General features: G+C 40.9%; 1 protein-coding gene across 1 annotated transcript in view; it reads left to right on the forward strand.

The window, feature by feature from the left end:
• LOC136885715 (asparagine synthetase domain-containing protein 1) overlaps window positions 1-18,893 on the forward strand; it is a 141,715-nt gene that overhangs the window by 95,385 nt on the left and 27,437 nt on the right. The window contains exon 4 of the mRNA XM_067158442.2: window positions 4,009-4,751. Coding sequence (XP_067014543.2) covers window positions 4,009-4,751 — 743 coding nt within the window. The remainder of the gene's footprint in view (window positions 1-4,008; window positions 4,752-18,893) is intronic.

The raw sequence follows: 18,893 nt of genomic DNA on the forward strand, positions 1-18,893 counted from the left end.
TTTCCTGTGCTGTTTAGCTGCAGTGACACCGATTCCTCACTGATATCTCTCAACTCACTCCATGATGAGAACCCTTAGCCCTCAATTTACCTCCACCTTAAAATATTAGCCCAATGGTCTTCTGCATCTTCTTCCCTTAATTCCCCTCCCTCTTGACTACTTACCATATCCTGTACATGATTGAGAGAAACCAACCTTCATTCCTGTCCTCGATTATCCGGGTACAGATTATCCGGTTTGCGAGTTATCCTTGCACCACCGAGGTTTATTGTATTATTATTTCTATTTAATTTCCTTTATTTCCGTCATGGCATTTTGAATACATGTGAACTGGGCACTTGAAATTCGAGCGTGCTCTCAACTGCAAGTGTGCTGTTGGTATACTTTGTTCCAGAACTAAACACTATACAGTGTACTCTGTAGCAGTTCTTTACTGGTGTTCTGTGATAGCAGTCATGGCTACAGAGGGAAAGAAAGTGCTTTGAAGTTTAAAATAAAAGCTTGAATTAATTGCAAAGTTAGAGAAAGGAGAATCAGTAAAGAAATAAGCAAATGGTTATGGGATTGGAGATCAGATAGTTAGAGATATTAAAAATAGCAAACAGAAACCCTTAAAGAATTCACGTTTTGTACCTCAAGTGTTTTACCAACAACAAATGTAATAATTTTTATATTGGCCTACTTTATTAATAAAAGTGGTTATTGAATGTGTTAATTGTTTGACATTATTGCATTTCAAACAGTGTTGTATGTTCTGTATTATTACAAGTTTTGTTGTGCATTAAAATGCACAAAATCATATTATCCATGTTTTCAGTTATCTGTGCAAATTTGTCTGGTGATAAGCCCAGATAATAAAGAGTTTGCTGTATCTCCCTCAAACTTGCTATCTCTCCCGTGATACTCCGTAAAGCCCACTCACATCTACACCTGCCTCCCTCAGCCATTCTTTTATCTCCATCACAATAACTTAGTTTTGTAATTTTGATTACCAGTGTGTTTCAAATTTTCTATGTTTATTAAAGTTTTTTGTTGATAGTTTTATATATATTCCATTTTCTTTTTTTTTTTGTAAATTACACACCCAAGATTATTGTACGGAAATTATTTCTGAAAGATGTTTTGAGGTGTCAGTGCAGAGAGAGCACGGAATGACATTAGTTGATGAATGAGCTTGAATACATCTTTCAAAGGTAGGAAAGATCATAATATGAATATCTAGTTGGAATTTAAGAGAACTGATTGGAAATTAGGGAATGGATTATTAAGGCAAACGTTTGATAAATTTTCATTTTCTTTGAAATAATTTAAGAAAAGAGTTGGTAAACAATTGATATGGAATCTGCCACCTGGGCAACAGTCTTAAATGCAGATGATTGATTGATTGATTGATTGATTTATTTATTTATTTATTTATTTATTTATTTATTTATTTATTTATGTATTTATTTATCATTTATTTATTTATTTATTTATTTATTTATTTATTTATTTATTTATTTATTTATTTATTTATTTATTTATTTATTTCTCTTCTTCCTTTTAATATTCAATTTCATTTGTCATTTTCCCTTACTATGTAATTGTGAACCTTCAGAACAAAATATGTAGCATTAATGAGTTCGTGCAGAGAAGGTAGGACATGTGATATCATAAATTTAATATGTAGGGTTTTCTAAGCCGGCCCCGTGGTGTAGGGGTAGTGTGCCTGCCTCCTACCCGGAGGCCCCGGGTTCGATTCCCAGCCAGGTCAGGGATTTTTATCTGGATCTGAGGGCTGGTTCGAGGTCCACTCAGCCTACGTGATTACAATTGAGAAGCTATCTGACGGTGAGATGGTGGCCCCAGTTTAGAGAGCCAAGAATAACGGCCGTGAGGATTCGTCGTGCTGACCACACGACACCTCGTAATCTGTAGGCGTTCGGGATGAGCAGCGGTCGCTTGGTAGGCCAAGCCTCTTCGGGGCTGCTGCGCCATGGAGTTTGGTTTGGTTTTTGGGTTTTATGAACCTGATGAAATTGACTCATGTAGTATTTCCTGGGAACATGTACGAGAGTTGGGGCACAAGTCATAGCAACTATTTTTTTTCCTCACATTTGCACGGTGCTACCATACAGTGTTCATATGTCCTGGTAAGTACGACATGTACGTGGACACAGCACAGGGGGATGGAACTTCAGTAGAAAGTCCAAGTCTAGCATTACCGAATGCTTTGATTGTGTGGCTTTTAAAAGTAATGTTTGTTTCTTTCACGTGTGTCCAACTTCTCACTCTGTGAAAGGAATGCTTTGCATCAAGAGTTAATTTATTTTTCCATGAATGATCTATTTTAATCACTATTGTTATCACATTTTGTAACGCCTCTGTTGCATCCTCATTGATGTTTACAAAGCAGAATTCTGTGGTTAAAAAAAAAAGACATGACTGCTTGTACTTTCGTCTGTAAATGTGAGTACCTTGTTCTCTGTTTCTCCTACTTCTTTTCCTGTCTGCATATTTATTTGAATTTCATATTATGTTAATAAACCTTATTCTTGTGATCCCTATCTTTTATTGTGGGTATATACCTTTTCTACTTCCTTTCATAAGTTTAAGAGGCACGATTTCAGGTCCTGGCAGTCTCTAGCCTGTTGCGACCAGTCCAAGGTAAGTGTTTTGTGTGTGTTTGGGTTGGTTGTGGTGGAGAATTTAGTAATTACCCAGTGCATGATTGCAGACAAAAGATGGACACTACTTGCGTTCAAGCCAAAACGGGCATTGAAAAACAAACCGTCCACAGAATTTTACGGGAAGATCTTCATCTGCATGAAATTGCATCGCAGTTGGTGCCATGTAATCTGATCACTTGGTACACTACCGTCAGGCAGGCAAACAGATGCCCACTGGATGAGTTGGCCGTGCGGTTAGGAGCACGCGGCTGTGAGCTTGCATCCGGGAGATAGTGGGTTCGAACCCCACTGTCGGCAGCCCTGAAGATGGCTTTCCGTGGTTTCCCATTTTCACACCAGGCAAATGCTGGGGCTGTACCTTAATTAAGGCCACGGCCGCTTCCTTCCCAATCCTAGGCCTTTCCTATCCCTTCCTCGCTATAAGACCTATCTGTGTCGGTGCGATGTAAAGCCAATTGCAAAAAAAAGAATGCTGGAAGGAATAGTGTCTGTGGGTGAATTTTTGGCCAGGCCGTATGAACCTGAGCTCAAACACCATTCTGAAAAATGGCAACATGCAGGATCACCACAAAGGAAGAAGTTCTGGCAAAACCCTTCCCCCGTGAAGCTTGATGGTCATTGTGACTTATGACATCACTTTGTTGCACATGACTTACCAGTGACAGCAATGTGGTACAGAACCTTCCTGCAAAGACATTTATGTCGTGTAATTAGGGACAGATACCTGGATCTTCTCAGCAATGTCATCCTTCTCTTTGACAATGCCAGACCACATGCAGCAGAAGCTGCACGGGGGCAACTTCAGTGCTGGGGGGTGGAAAGAACTGAAACACCCGCCATACTTACTGGACCTGTCTCTGTGCAATGTTGATCTTATCTCTAAAGTGAAAGAACCTTTGCATGGGAGATGGTTTAGGACACGAGAGGACATTGCCAATGCTGTGAAACATGAGGTTGCAAAATTTACATATGGTGAGGCAACTGGTATCTGACATCTTTCGCATCATTGGCAACGGGTTGTGAGCAATATGGGAGATTATTGGACTGTATACCATAAATGTTACTATACTCTCTGAAAATAAACATTATGTAGCATGATAGATTTATGGTTGACAGTTTCATCGCTTTGTACCCTACACCTGATAAACCTACTCTGCATTATTCATACATTCCACAACACCTTACACTCTCTACTCCCATCTGTATATTTTCACTTGTCTGGTAGATCACACATTTGTATGAAAAAAATATTTACTCTATTTCATCTTCTTCTGTGATAGGAATATTGTAATGGGGAAGACAATGATGAGTTATGTTAATTCATGATATTTTCTTTCAGGAGAAAGGAATTTGGTTTTGTTCCCATGGACAGATGTTCCAGAAGATTCTGTTGCTTATGCCCAAGCAAATTCTGCAGTACCATTTAGTATTGAAAACTCAAGAATACAATCACCAATTAATCTATACAAGAGGCTTACTGATTTTGAACCTTCAGAACAATATGTAGCAATAATGAGTTCCTGCAGAAAAAGTAATATGGCATGTGATGTTTTTAAAAACTTACTTTGTCACAAATTTATTCAGAACAGAGTTGAAGAGTTGATTTGCAAACTGAAACAGTCAGTGAAAGTGAGATGTAAAACTCAGCCTGGAATCTGCAGTGGTTGTCTCAGTGTTAAGTGGCAGCATTCAAAAGTTAATCAGTGTGCTTCAGAGGATGGAAGTACAAGTAAAATTAGATGTGTAGCAGTTAGTAGTAAATGTTGTAGTGACCTGATTAGAACAGATTTACCCATTTGTCACCATCCTAAAGTTGGTGTTTTGTTTTCTGGTGGATTAGATTCAACTGTCATAGCAGCATTAACTCATGAATTTGTGCCTTCAGAAGAACCAATTGATTTGTTCAATGTTGCTTTTGAGCATACTAGAGATAATATTCAGTCAAGGAAAACTAGAAAAGAAACAGGAGGTTTTTCAGTACCTGGAGCTGATTATTTTAATGTTCCTGACAGACAAACAGGCTTACAGTCGTATGAAGAACTGAAGAGGATTTTTCCTAACAGACGGTGGAATTTTGTGAAGGTTAGTACATCCTCTCTGATGTTTAATTTGTTTGTTTTTACATGTGATTTGGTATCCTGTCATTTTAGTGTATTGTATTATGAATTGAGTCAGACACTAGTGACTTTGGACATTTCTGCTCTCTATTATAAATTTTTGCAGTGCTGTACTACAAACCCCGTGCCTGGTCTAGTCCTGGTTGGGGACTGGTTCTGAATTGAGCAGGAGCCAGTCAGTACTCTTCAGGGAACAGACTGGGATAGGGGGCCTCAGCCCCGACACGACGCGTCCCAATGGCTGATAGGGGAAGTTCCTGTAGATACGCACTGCAGGTGTGAGTGAGGTTATACCAAATAAGCACCCGCAGATCAACTGAGGCAATCTACTGCCTTGTGGATAGGGTTTTGACCCAAAGACTATGGGAGTAAACCCAGAAAGAAAATCAAGCAAGGACAGAGGCTTTAAGGGAGGAGCCCTCTCGCTGTCCTAGCTCCATCACAGGGTTAATTACCCGTATGGAGTGAAATTCAAAACAGTTCAGAGAAATATTAGATTTGAAGCCGGACGGATCACAAGGCGGCGAATTGGTGAGAAACGGAATATGAGAATCGGAACTTGGAATATTACCTCTCTGACAGTCAAGGAAGTGGAAGTGGTGGAGGAGATGAAGAAGTACAAACTCGAAATTCTTGGGATCAGCGAAGTGAAGAAAAAGGGAACAGGGGAGATGGAACTGGACCAGCGATATGTTCTGAGATATTCAGGAGTAGATAAGAGAAGTAGAGCTAAGGAAGGAGTCGGAATTATCGCAAGTGAACAATTAAGTAATAAAGTGGTGGATTGGAGGGCAGTAAGCCCAAGGATAATGAGATTAGATCTGGATCTGGAAAATAACTGAAAAGTTGCTCTCATACAAATATATGCTCCTACTGAAGATAGTGATGAGATAGAAAAGGAGATATTTTACTCAGCCCTCCAGAGGACATTGGACAAAGCTAGAGATACTATAGAATCGACGATAATCATGGGGGACTGTAATGCTAGAGTTGGGAATAAGATGAGTTCTGGTCATGGAAGCTTGGGAAGGTATGGGGCAGTGAGAAGTCTGAACAGCAATGGGAAGAGAATGCTTGAGTTCTGCATAGATAATGAAATGCGAATGGGGAATTCTTTCTTTCCTCATAAACAGATCCACCAAATTACCTTTGAGGCAATAAGCAGAAATGTACGAAGTACAATAGACTACTAAGCGTACACAAAGAATATCCACTATGATGTAGTGGATGTGAGGGTATTCCGCAGTGCAGAACTCAACACTGAACATTGGTAATGGAAACCTGGTTAATGTATATCCGAGAATCAACAAAAATTAATTGTGTCAAAGTGAAAGTATCTGCCTTAGAGGATATCTCCAAGCGACGGGAGTATGAGAATAAGTTGAGCGAAAAACTCATAAGTTACAGAAGGATCGAAATCACAGAGGTAGGTGGAACGTGGAAGACAAATGGAAGGTGATGAAAGAGACAACCAGGTAGCTACAGAGGTGTGCGGGATTAGCAGAGTTAAAGGAAATAGGAGACAGACAAGATGGTGGAGTGAAACAGTAAAGGAAGCGGTTGCAGCCAAGAAAAAAACAAGGAAAAGATATATAAGATCCAAAAGTGAGGAAGACAAAGGAACATATACAGTATACTGTACAATTAAGAAATGCAGCAGGGAGAGCAGTCCTAATTGTGGGTCTAGTTGAGGTTCGGCTTTATTTAATAAGGCTTTAGAGAAAATTTTGTATGTGACAGGTACCAATGAGATTCCTCGATAATTATTGATGTCAGTAAAGTCTCCTTTCTTGTGCAAGGTATGAATCAATGCAGTGGTCCAGTCACTAGGTAATGTTTCGGTCTCCCAGATGTTTTGTAGAATTTCTGTCAACTTGCTTACAGTCTTATCTCCAGCCTGCTTCCAAAGTTCGGCTACTATTGAATCTTCTCCGGATGCTTTGTTGTTTTTCAGAGACTGGATGATTTGTAGTACTTCTTCTTTGGATGGTGGTTGCGAGTTTGGTTGCTTGATGTTGTCTTTGTAAGTAAAATAGGTATAACGTGATTCACAATTAAGGAGATCCTCGAAGTACTTGACGAGAAGGTGGCAATTGTCAGAGTCATTATAGGCTATCTTCCCATCTGGTCCACGGAAATGGAGACTGGGTGGACTGTAGTGACTAAGGTTCCGTTTAAAGCCTCTGTAAAAGTTTCTGGTGTTGTTCCTCTTGAAGTCATCATCCAGCTGTGTCAATTGGTCTTTTGTGAATTGCCGTTTCACTTGTCTGATGATATTGGCAGTTATCTTCCGTTGCTCTAAGAACTTCACTCTGTTGTCTTGTGTCTTCTGTGAGTTCCACTTTAACCAGGCCATCTGCCTCTGCATTACCGCTTCTTCACATCTAGCTGTCCACCAGGCATGTTTCTTCTGTTTTAGTAATGGCGCAGTCTCTGTTGCTACTTTAACTAGATTTTCTCTCAATTCATCCCAGTCTCTGCATTCTATTCTTTCCATTTTCTCTGTAAACTGTTTACAAGTTGCAAGTTTTTCTAAATCAAACTTAGTAAGTTTAACTGACTTGGTTCTTTTAGTGTTCCTAGGTAGAAATTTCAGCTTTATTTTGGAGAGGTAGTGGTCGGAGTCCAAATTTGCTCCTCTTAACACTCTTACATTCTGGATCTCTCTATGAGCTTTCTTTGCAATGGCAACATGATCTATCTGAAATTCTCCTAACAAGTTGTTGGGTGACGTCCAGGTCTTCTGTTTCTTTGGTAGTCTCTTAAAGGCCGTTGACTTACTATCAGGTTGAAGGCTTTGCAGAGTCCCACTAGACGCTCCCCATTTCTATTTGTTCATAAGTGAGTTGGGTATTGTCTCTAAATTTGCGCTCTTTCCCTAACTGTGCGTTGAAATCTCCGAGTAAAATGATTGTATGATGCTCTGGGACTTTGCTGATGATGTCCTCTAGTTCTTCCCAAAATTTGTCGGTACTTTCAGGGTTACGTTTATTGTCCTCATTGATAGGTGCGTGAACATTTACTGCAGTGTATATCTTGTTTGTGCACCGGAAGGTTAGAAGGGATACTCGACTATTGGGCGAGTTGAAGTCAGTTACCGAGTCCAGTATCTTATGGCTTACATTCTTCATTCTCCTGTGCCCTACTTTCCCCTTAAAAATACGGTACCCCTGCAAATCAAAGGCATCCTCGTCTGTATACCTGGTTTCTTGTATTGCTGTGAGTAGTATCTTGTGGTGAGTCAAAGTGTCAGTTAAATGCTTCAGTTTGCCTAGCTTAAGTAGTGAGTTGATGTTCAATGTGGCAAAATAGTTCTGTTCCTTATATTGGATCTTATTGCTAGTAGTTCCAGGATGCTCCAACTCATCCTCAAAGCATGTTGGTGTGGGCTCCCCAGAATCCGAAGGCCTACTAACACCGCCTAAGGCGGAGGTGGATTTGATACCACCTGGGGTAGTTACTTCAGTGAGTTTGTCCTCCATGCTTTAGTTGAAAATTGTCTTAGGAGACTAGAGGTTAAACCCCTTGATCGAGTTATTACTGAGGCTGTGAGCTCCGGTAGGTTTATTTAGGGTTTTCTCCCTTAGACTGGTTGCCTTCCCAGGCTTACAACGGAGACCAATCTTCTCCACAGTGGTTCTTTCGCCTTCCTTGCCATTGAATGATGTAAACCATCTTCATCCGCCTCAGAAGCCATTGACCGTTTTTCAAGTTTATTATTGTATTATCGCAGACCACCAAGATGGCTCCCAGCAGTAGGCAAAGATTTGTTGCCTTAGAAACACCTCAATGGAAGAGTGGAGTTATATATCTAGTTGGTAGTATCTATGGAGACCAAGAAAATTTAGCGAGTGGGTGGTCGTTAGAGCAAGGTTAGCAACCAAAATACACTCTTAGTAATTTATCTATGGAGCAATTGTAGCAAAATCCAGCATGGAGGCACTTAGGGCAATAAAATGAAATAAAATCATGCCATCAAATCAATTAAAACAAGCTCTAGACTCTTAAGATAACACGTTCACACAACCACCACACCAATTAAATGCTCAAATACTCCCTGATACCCACTAACACTACACAGAACGCGAGAAAAGATGATAAGATCGTGGAGCTCCACTACACATGATCTCTTTCAGTGAACTTCTATTACTATTCCCATTATTATTATTATTATTATTATTATTATTATTATTATTATTATTATTGTTATTGTTGTTGTTGTTGTTGTTGTTGCTGTTGTTGTTGTTATTTGTAGTCGTAATACTCTCGTAAACAGCAACAGAATGGGAGATCGATTACACAAGTTAAAGATCCTAATAGAAAATTTAAACTGGAATTCATTGTACTGGAAGTCCAATATCATACCAGTTTTGGCAATAAAATTTGCACCCAGAATGAAAGGACAAGATAAATCTTTCGCCACTAGCACAGGCATTTTCCACGTGAAATTATAGATTCTAATTTTGACTTTCAGACTTCCAATCACATTCAAGGAATTAGAATTAGCCGTATGGCAGGTTAAAGACACAGGTTTTAAGGCAGGGAACTTACAAACAAATTTTACAGAGTTATACCAATTTTTGCTCATCAAGGTGAGGCTACTTCCAAAATCAACTAAGGCACAAACAGGTACATTGTTCACTTCTAGGCATATGTAAGGTCATTTACATGGAGGAATAGCAGTAATACCACAAGCTTGTGGGATATTGACACTAGGGTCAGTCTGAGGCTTATTATCAACTACAGGAATGGGTAATTCATCATCTAATTGACAGCGATAATAGATGAAACATGAAGATACGCTATGAGATTTGGCACAAGAATTGGTGGTTAGTCATCTGGAATTGCCATTACCAAAACACCCAGACCCAGAAGAATTGCAAGGACACTGCCTAGAAAAATGTCTATTTGACCCACAGTATCTGCAAGGATTAGTGAAGGAAGAAACTCTACTCAGATTAGGATTTTAATTGCCTAAGGGCTCAATCTTAGGACAATTCCTCTGGAAATTTTCAAGTTGACCACCCACAGCATGTTTTGAATTGCCTAAGGGCCTAATCTTAGGACAGTTCCGCTGGAAATGATCAGTCGATCCACAACTATAGCATGCACGTGAATTACGAGGCTTGGAAGAAGTAGAAATGGTACCTGAGAAGACATGCTCATAGGAGGAGAAGCTAACGCAACGCGTAGCTGGTCGGCATACCTAATGCCTTCAGCAGAAACAGTGATAGCTTCCAACTGAGTGAATGTAGCGGGTCGTGGTGACAGAGCAAGATACGACCGATAATTTGGTGCAAGACCCTCAACAATGCTAGCAACCATTTGAGATTCAGAATAGTTGAGCATAAAAATCCTAGCATTGAACTTAATGTCCTGAATGTATTCAGACAATTTTTCATTCAAATGCTACACACGAAAATAATACTTCTTCACCAAAGAAGACAAAGCAGGGAAGGAATAAAGAACTCAAGCACATGCGCATGAAATTGGTCAGCTGTCCATTTTTCAGCAATGGCTCGTATGACATGCTCAGAAAGAGCTCCAGATACATGTGGATATAAGACTTGGAAGAAGTTGTCACTACTTTAAGGAATATACTATACCCTGATCTTTAAATTCAACCAAAAAACGTAGAAAGACATTATTTCATCAATAGAATTAGCGGTGAACTTGGATACACCCTTAAATATAGCAATTAATGGGTGAGGTAAATTAGAAAAAATTTGAGAAGCAGCAGGTGTAGTAGGTACCTGAACAGAACTGGATTGATTAAGAGAAGGCATCACAGTTGTATAGAAATCTTGATTTGAACGCCCCTGGGAAAGGGTGGGTGTACTGAGGTTAGGACTACAGCTAGATTGCATCGAAACCGGCGCAAACCGAAACATTTTCGCACATTTGTTACACCACCGAAACATTTGATACTGGTGACACTTGTGTTGTAACCCAGGTTGAAGTTTACAAAACACAACTTTTATTGCTTCACTTTATGATATTTACATAAATAACTGAAATTTATTTTGAAGCAAAAAGGAATATTGAATCTTGAGAAAAGTCTGTCTTTATACAATATGTACAGGTTTACAGTCTTTATATACACTTCTATCTTGAAAAGATAGTCTTTGTGAATTGACACGTTGATAGTCGAGAACTATCTGGCACACTAACATAAATGTCTTTGAGAGTCCTTGTTTGTTGAAGTGCCTGAATTCCTAAAAAGCAAGTTCAATTGATTGAAGAAATTCCACCTAGCGAAACTAAGGGAGCTTGCGTAAATTAGGGAATGAAAATGGCTTGTAAAAGAATTACGGAACATAGGCAGCGGAAACAGGTAAGGGAGCGGTGACCAGAGGTGAAACCTCGTACTGCCAGAAATTCAGTCCACCTGGTCGAAGCACATTTTCAAGAGGAGTAGCCTCCGTGCTCGACGTAGGGTGTATTCTGGAGCTGGACACCGGGGCAAGTGGGCGAGTGAACAGGCAGGGAGCTCCTATTTATAGTACACTCGATGGTCAGGCACGCGCACTGAGGGCTGCGCGTCGAAGCTAGCAGAATGATACACAGGCGCGCGTGCAGCTGGCTGGCGGAGCGAGAAGGGAGCGCCGGACATACAACACCCTCCCCTCCTAAATACGCCGGTACGGCGTGAAACGGCGGCGGCGCTGGCGGCGACTGCGATGCTGGGGCGGAGCTGCTGGTGTCGCTGTTGTATTGTCCGGAGCTGGAACTGGGCGGAGTGGCGCTGTCTCGTCCTGAAAGGAACCCATTGTTATTAAATGATCTAAAGCGCGTTCAGCAATAGATTTATCTGGTTTAGCAATAGCATCAATAGGAAAACTGGATACAGTATCTTCAAGTTCTATGTCCAACTGAAGACATTCAGATTCTTGAGAATCGAAGGCAGTATCAGGACCAACGGGTAAGCGGGAGAGGGCATCAGCATTACAATGCTGGGATGTGGCTCGATAGACAATCTGATAGGAATAATCAGAAAGGAACATGGACCATCTTTGAAGCTTTCTGAGGGAATTCTCTGGGATCTTATTACCAGGATGGAATAAGTGTACGAGAGGCTTATGATCGGTAATGATCAGGAAATGGTTGCCATAGAGATATTCATTGAAACGGCGAATACCAAAGATGATGGCTAAAGCTTCTTTCTCTATCTGTGAGTATCGACGTTGATGGTCATTAAGTGTTTTCGAAGCGAAGGCGATGGGGCGTTCTTGTCCATGACGATCCTTCTGGGAGAGAACGGCACCGACACCGTAGTCTGAAGCGTCAGTAGCTAGCGTGATGATCTTGTCGGGTTGAAAATGAGTGAGTTGTATAGCTTGAATTAAGGCGTTGTTGATTGTTTTCCATGCCTGTTGGCATTGCGGAGTCCACTGAAACTTAACACCTTTTTTACGTAGAGCGTTTAATGGAGCTGCCACTGTAGCGAAGCGTGGAATGAACTTATTATAATAGTTCGCTTTGCCTATGAAGGACTGAAGCTGCTTGAGGTTCTGAGGTGCTGGCATGTTTACTATCGCTGAGACATTCTGTGTACTAGGACGAATTCCATTCTTATCAAGTATATGTCCTAGGTAGTGAACTTGAGGCTGAAAGAAGGTACATTTAGCGAGATTCGCTCGTAGGCCATTGTCTTTCAATTTCTGGAGAAGGAGGCGTAGATTGGTTAGATGTTCCTGATGATCTGTTCCAGTAACAATAATATCATCCAGGTAGTTAGCACAACCGGGAATGGAGGCGGTGAGTTGAGCCAAATAGCGCTGAAAAATAGCTGCTGAGGATGAAACACCGAATGGGAGCCGCTGGAGCTGGAGCAGTCCGAGAGGAGTGTTGAGTGTGAGAAATTTCTTAGATTCTTCGTCTAAAAGTAGCTGGAGATATGCTTCTTTAAGATCAACTCGAGAGAAGAATTGTCCACCAGAGAGACGACGGAATAAGTCTTCTGGACGTGGAATAGGAAAGATATCTGTGTCGAGTTGTGCGTTGACTGTAGATCGAAAATCGCCACAAAGTCGAACATTACCATCAGGTTTCTTGATTACCACGAGTGGAGTAGCCCATTGACTAGAAGTAACTGGTACAACAATTCCAGTTTGTATCCATCTTTCTAATTCTTTCGTGACCTGGTCTTGAAGTGCTAGGGGTACTGGACGGGCTTTGAAGAAGCGAGGCTTAGCTCCGGATTTCAGCTGTATGTGAGCTGTATAGTCTTTTGCTGTTCCGAGCTGAGAGTCGAAGACTTCAGGAAACTGCGCTAGGAGAGCGGTAACGTCAGAAGTAGGATGCAATGTAGATACGACGTTAATGTTGTCATGTATCTGGAAACCAAATAAGTTAAATAGATCCATGCCCATAATGTTTGATGCAGTGTAGTTGTTAACTACGAGAAGAGGAATGGCCTTCTGAATTCCTTTATAACTAGCCTGAAGCTTGATTTGACCTTTGATGTCAATTTTCTTCCTGTTAAATGTCACGAGCTGGATATCAGCTGGAGAGCATGAAGGTGAACCTAAGTTGTGGTAGGTAGTCAGGTTAATAATAGAGACAGGTGATCCAGTGTCTAATTGAAAATCGACAGATCGATCAGAGAATGAGAGAGGAATGATGATTTTGTGAGAATCCTTTGTGGGAAGAATAAGATTGATCTGATCAACTTCCATGTCTTGGCGGGGCTGTATATGCTTCCGGCGTGCTGCAGTAGTCTTAGCAGGGCGGAGCGAACTTTGACAGACAGTTTTAATGTGTCCAAGTTTATTACAACGTTCACAAGTAGCTTTGAAAAAACGACAGTCACGACGTTCATGATGCTTGAAACAACCTCGGCAGGAAGGCAGGAGTTTCGAGGTGCTTTTAGAATTGGGCTTCCGTGGAGCATTACGAGAGGGAACCTGGCGAGAATGCTTGGTGGAGAGCGCCTTATCCGTACGGTTCACTGTAGCAGAGGACTTGCGGGCCTGAGGCGAGACTTGTGCAACTTCGTGTGGAGAAGCTATGGCTGCGGCAGTCTTGGTAGTAAGCTCATAAACCGTAGCAATACGCTGGACGTCTTCTAAAGAAGGGTTACTCTGCTTGACAGCGTCAAAACGTATTTTGTCTTCAGGAGTATGTAAAATTATCATGTCCCGAATGAGAGAATCAGTGTAGGATGAACCACAACCGTCCTTGGAGCAGATGAACTGGCAGGGTTTAGCTAGACCACGCAATTCAGTTATCCATTCAGTATGTGTCTGATGGGGTTGCTTTCTGCTCTGAAAAAATTTATAGCGAGAAGCCACTATGTGAGGAGCTTGGGCATAGTGTTCCGTGAGACGGGCCAAGAGCTGCGTGAAGGGTACCTCAGATAAGTGTTCTTCCGGACTTAATTTACGTAGTAATTCACACGTAGCATTGCCAACCGAACTAAGAAATAGTGCGCGGCGGCGTTGATCATCTGTGACAGAATGGCAGATGAAATGCTGTTGTAAACGGGCTAGATAAACTGACCATTCTTCCTTAGCCGGATCAAAAGCAGAGAACGGAGGAATAGCTGATGGCTGTGTAGAGACCGAAATAGCTTGAATAGCCTGAAGTAATGCTGCCTGTTGTTGTTGCATAAACTGTTGTTGTTGCTGCTGTAAGGCTTGGAAGACCGTAGCGAGTTGTTCCGCAGTAGCCATTGCGAGATGCGTGCAAGAAAGAGTAAGGTAAGCTGTGTGTCAGAACTGGTCGGAGGGTCGTTGTTGTTTAACACGTCGCCGTAGAGTTGACAACTGGGCCTGTTGAATTGTAGTGTCGTGTTTACCTCGTTGCTATAGAGTTGGCGATTGGGGCTGATGACGTGTAGTTTGTTGCTTTTTTTTTACCTCGTCGGCATAGAGTTGGCAACTGGGGTCGAAGAATTGTAGGTTGTTGCGGTTTTACCTCGTCGCCATAGAGTTGTGTTGTAACCCAGGTTGAAGTTTACAAAACACAACTTTTATTGCTTCACTTTATGATATTTACATAAATAACTGAAATTTATTTTGAAGCAAAAAGGAATATTGAATCTTGAGAAAAGTCTGTCTTTATACAATATGTACAGGTTTACAGTCTTTATATACACTTCTATCTTGAAAAGATAGTCTTTGTGAATTGACACGTTGATAGTCGAGAACTATCTGGCACACTAACATAAATGTCTTTGAGAGTCCTTGTTTGTTGAAGTGCCTGAATTCCTAAAAAGCAAGTTCAATTGATTGAAGAAATTCCACCTAGCGAAACTAAGGGAGCTTGCGTAAATTAGGGAATGAAAATGGCTTGTAAAAGAATTACGGAACATAGGCAGCGGAAACAGGTAAGGGAGCGGTGACCAGAGGTGAAACCTCGTACTGCCAGAAATTCAGTCCACCTGGTCGAAGCACATTTTCAAGAGGAGTAGCCTCCGTGCTCGACGTAGGGTGTATTCTGGAGCTGGACACCGGGGCAAGTGGGCGAGTGAACAGGCAGGGAGCTCCTATTTATAGTACACTCGATGGTCAGGCACGCGCACTGAGGGCTGCGCGTCGAAGCTAGCAGAATGATACACAGGCGCGCGTGCAGCTGGCTGGCGGAGCGAGAAGGGAGCGCCGGACATACAACAACTTGGATATGGGGATATCTTTGCACAATTGGGAGAGATACAACTTTGGTTGCAACCGAAGTTTGAGATAAAGACACAGTTGAATTAACAGTTCCCATAGGAATGGTAGACATACCAACTTGTGTACAAGAAGCACCACTGGTATTACTCATGGGCAGTGAAGCACTTGTAACTATAGCAGGAGAAGATTGCAGGGGAACATTATCACAAGTTACCACTGTATTAATTTGTGAAGCAGTTGATACAGAAACCGTGTCATTATCACACGTTTCAGACGGAACAGACACATTAACTACTGAACTGGAGCTAGGCAATGCATTGCCTTCCAGCAAACTCGCATAATTAACACTTTATATAAGTCATACACTTTTATATGCTTCATTTATGATTGGTAATGGATCTTTATAGGGTGTTTATTCTTTTCAGAAATACACATGATTTTGAAGTGTTTGTGATAATTTAAATGTCATAACCATATTACAGTGAATTGATAAACATTTTGAGTTTGGAGCTTCATGTATATATGTGTTTTTAAAAAATATATCTTAACAAATCCAATTGTGTTTTTGGGTAGTTTGTATCATGTTGTTAGACCAGCTGTTTCCTAGTGTTCTGTAAGTGTTTTGATAGTTTGTATAGTGTTGTTACACCAACTGTTTGCTAGGGTAAGTGTTTTTTAACGTGTTCCATGCTAATGTTGCACTGTTGACATTAATGTGAATGCATAATGAGACACAAATGTGTCTAACTATTCTTTGCTTATGTGCATCATGAGGCATGTGTAACTTGTGCTAAGAAAGTAGTTGTGCAGGCTGTTGCTGGATGGCAAAAGTATATTACATCAAAATTACGAGATAGGCAGCTGCAAGACGTGTCATGTTCTCGCATCCCTCAGCAGGGCAATCCACAACTGTTCAGTTTGGCACCAATGATCATTGAAGTCTGCGAGTCACCCATGCCTCGCATAACATGGTACAGTGCATAACATCCCTATCTATACATTGGTAAAGGTAGATTTACCGTAACCGATCAAATGTAGCTACCAGGTTGCATTTGGGAGATAGTGGATTCAAACCCCACTGTCGGCAGGCCGGAAGATGGTTTTCTGTGGTTTTTCCATTTGCACACCAGGCAAATGCTGTACTATACCTTAATTAAGGCCACAGTCGCTTCCTTCCCTCTTCTGTCTCATTGTAACCATAAGACCTATCTGTGTAGGTGTGACATAAAATTAAAAAGCATGATTTATAGATTAGGTATGCCGACCAGCTACGCGTTGTGTTAGCTTCTCCTCCTATGCCTATTTAGACAAACAATAAATGAACATATTTATTTGCTTTATAATTTTTTAATAATACTGTTCTCTATTTGAATCTAACCCTCTACTTTTCTTCACTGATCTTGAAATTTCCAAAAAAAATATTTACACCTTTGATTTCACTAATTTCTGTAATACAGTAAATTAAGCTTCAGCATTTATGAACTTTATGAAACCTCCAGCACACATGAACGGTTTGTTAGGGAATTCCTCACAGTATGTTGTCACCTGCTTTGTTTTCTTATTAGTGTCTTTTGATGTGCCACTTTCTTACTGAGCTTTATAACAAACTATCCTCATCCTTTGACAGAGTTTGCGCACATCTACTCCCAGGACTGATGATATGTTCCGACATGTTCTTGCTTGAAATTACAGTAGAGGCCATGGTGTGGAGTATCCAAGCATTAACCAAGGCCGTTCCAGTGATGACTTCTAGGGCTACTTTCCTGTACCATTTTAGCCTTTTCTGTAGATCTCAGTTATGTGAAGATGTCTGATTGCTGAAATCGACCCACTTTTTAGCCCCGTTGTAATCAAGGATGGAGAGAGGCTTCCTGGCAGGTTTACCGTCTTTTATTTTTTCTTCCTTTTTTCCCAGAATCAACTAGACAGTCACTATGGCTCAGCAATTTTGAAAGCATGAGGACAGGTTGCTTGTTAACCCACTTGATGACTCTAGTACTTTGTTGACACATTTACCCATCACCTCTTCTTTCTTCATTATCTGCTTCATAATTGATGGCAGTCCACATCTGTTGCTACAAAGGGTCTCACATACAGATGTTTTGTTCCTCAGAAGTTCTTGTGCCATTGGTACACTGGTGTAGAAATTATCAGCATAGGGACACGACTTTCATTTAGACTCCACTTAGAAGCTCCATTACAGAAGAATGAGCATGACCCACTCCACTTTCAATCACACTAGATTTTCCTGCATAAATGTTCGTTTTAACAGTATACTGTAAAACGATCATACTTTGCATCTTCAGGGGTTACTTAGTATCAAAAGTGAAAAGAAATTTACCCCCATCTGTTCGACAAAAACCTAACTGAAGTTTATTACTTTTGGCATAGTCCAGCAGATGGAACTTCAAAGCATGCCTTGAACAACTTCATTGATATTCTTGCCATTTTGGTTACTCTGTTTTCATGTGTTCATTCTTGTGACCTTAAGCTATTCAAAAAGATGTCAGAAAAATCCATCAAAGCGATGAACTATTGTATGAATGGAGGGATGTTATTGGAGGAAGTGACTCCCCCAAAGGGATTGGATAAACAGGGAATTTTGTGAATTCCTGAACTTGAAAAGAAAATGTAAACTTGAAGCTAGGTAGTGCAACTTTGTACACAGTGTTTGCTGTTGTAAATTGTATTTTGTTGATGAGATTGTTATAAGATTTGGATTACAATTGCAGTGTTTAATTCCTCTTACCCGCAGTTACTCACACTATGAGGTTCAATCTAACATTTTTACAAATTTTGCTACACTTCGTTTGCTCATAGCTTTGAATCAATGTCCATTTGAAAATGATTCATTCGGTCCTTTGAGCATGCCATGATGCATTTGTGTAGTAGCTGTGGTGTTTGGGAGGGGAGGAAGGCGTGGGGAAAAGAGCGTGCACGCATTGTGATAGTTGCTATCTCACAGCACGAGCAGTTGGGTGTGTCTAACCAGTGAGTAGCGTTAGGAGAGACCCAACAGCACGAGTGATCATGTGTGTGTGATTTTTTACATTTTGATTTAATTTTTTGTCATCGCTGGCAATATGAGTGTAAGCCGAAGCCAGCAAATCATTAGCTAGTTGTTAGAAGAATGTATCGAGGAACCATCTCCATTGTCTGACACAGATGATGTTCGTGAACACAGTGAAGACGACATGGCTTCAGAAAGTGAAGTGAAATATGTACTGAGAATATTCAGGTTGGAGGTGAAGATGGAACCTGATGGAACATTCACAAACGTAGCCCAAGAAAAAGCAGTGCGACAAAACATTGTAAAGAAATTGCGAAGTGTAGCTTCGGGATCATAAAAATATATTAGATTGCTGGAAGATTTTCTTCCCTGATAATTTGATTAGGGACATTGTTGTTTTTACAAACCAGCAGTGCGCGTAATGGGTTCACAATATACTCATGAACGAGACTGTCCGGATACTGATTTTCAGGAAATAAAT

The sequence above is a fragment of the Anabrus simplex genome, chromosome 1 (assembly GCF_040414725.1).
Source record: "Anabrus simplex isolate iqAnaSimp1 chromosome 1, ASM4041472v1, whole genome shotgun sequence".
Lineage (NCBI taxonomy): Eukaryota > Metazoa > Arthropoda > Insecta > Orthoptera > Tettigoniidae > Anabrus > Anabrus simplex.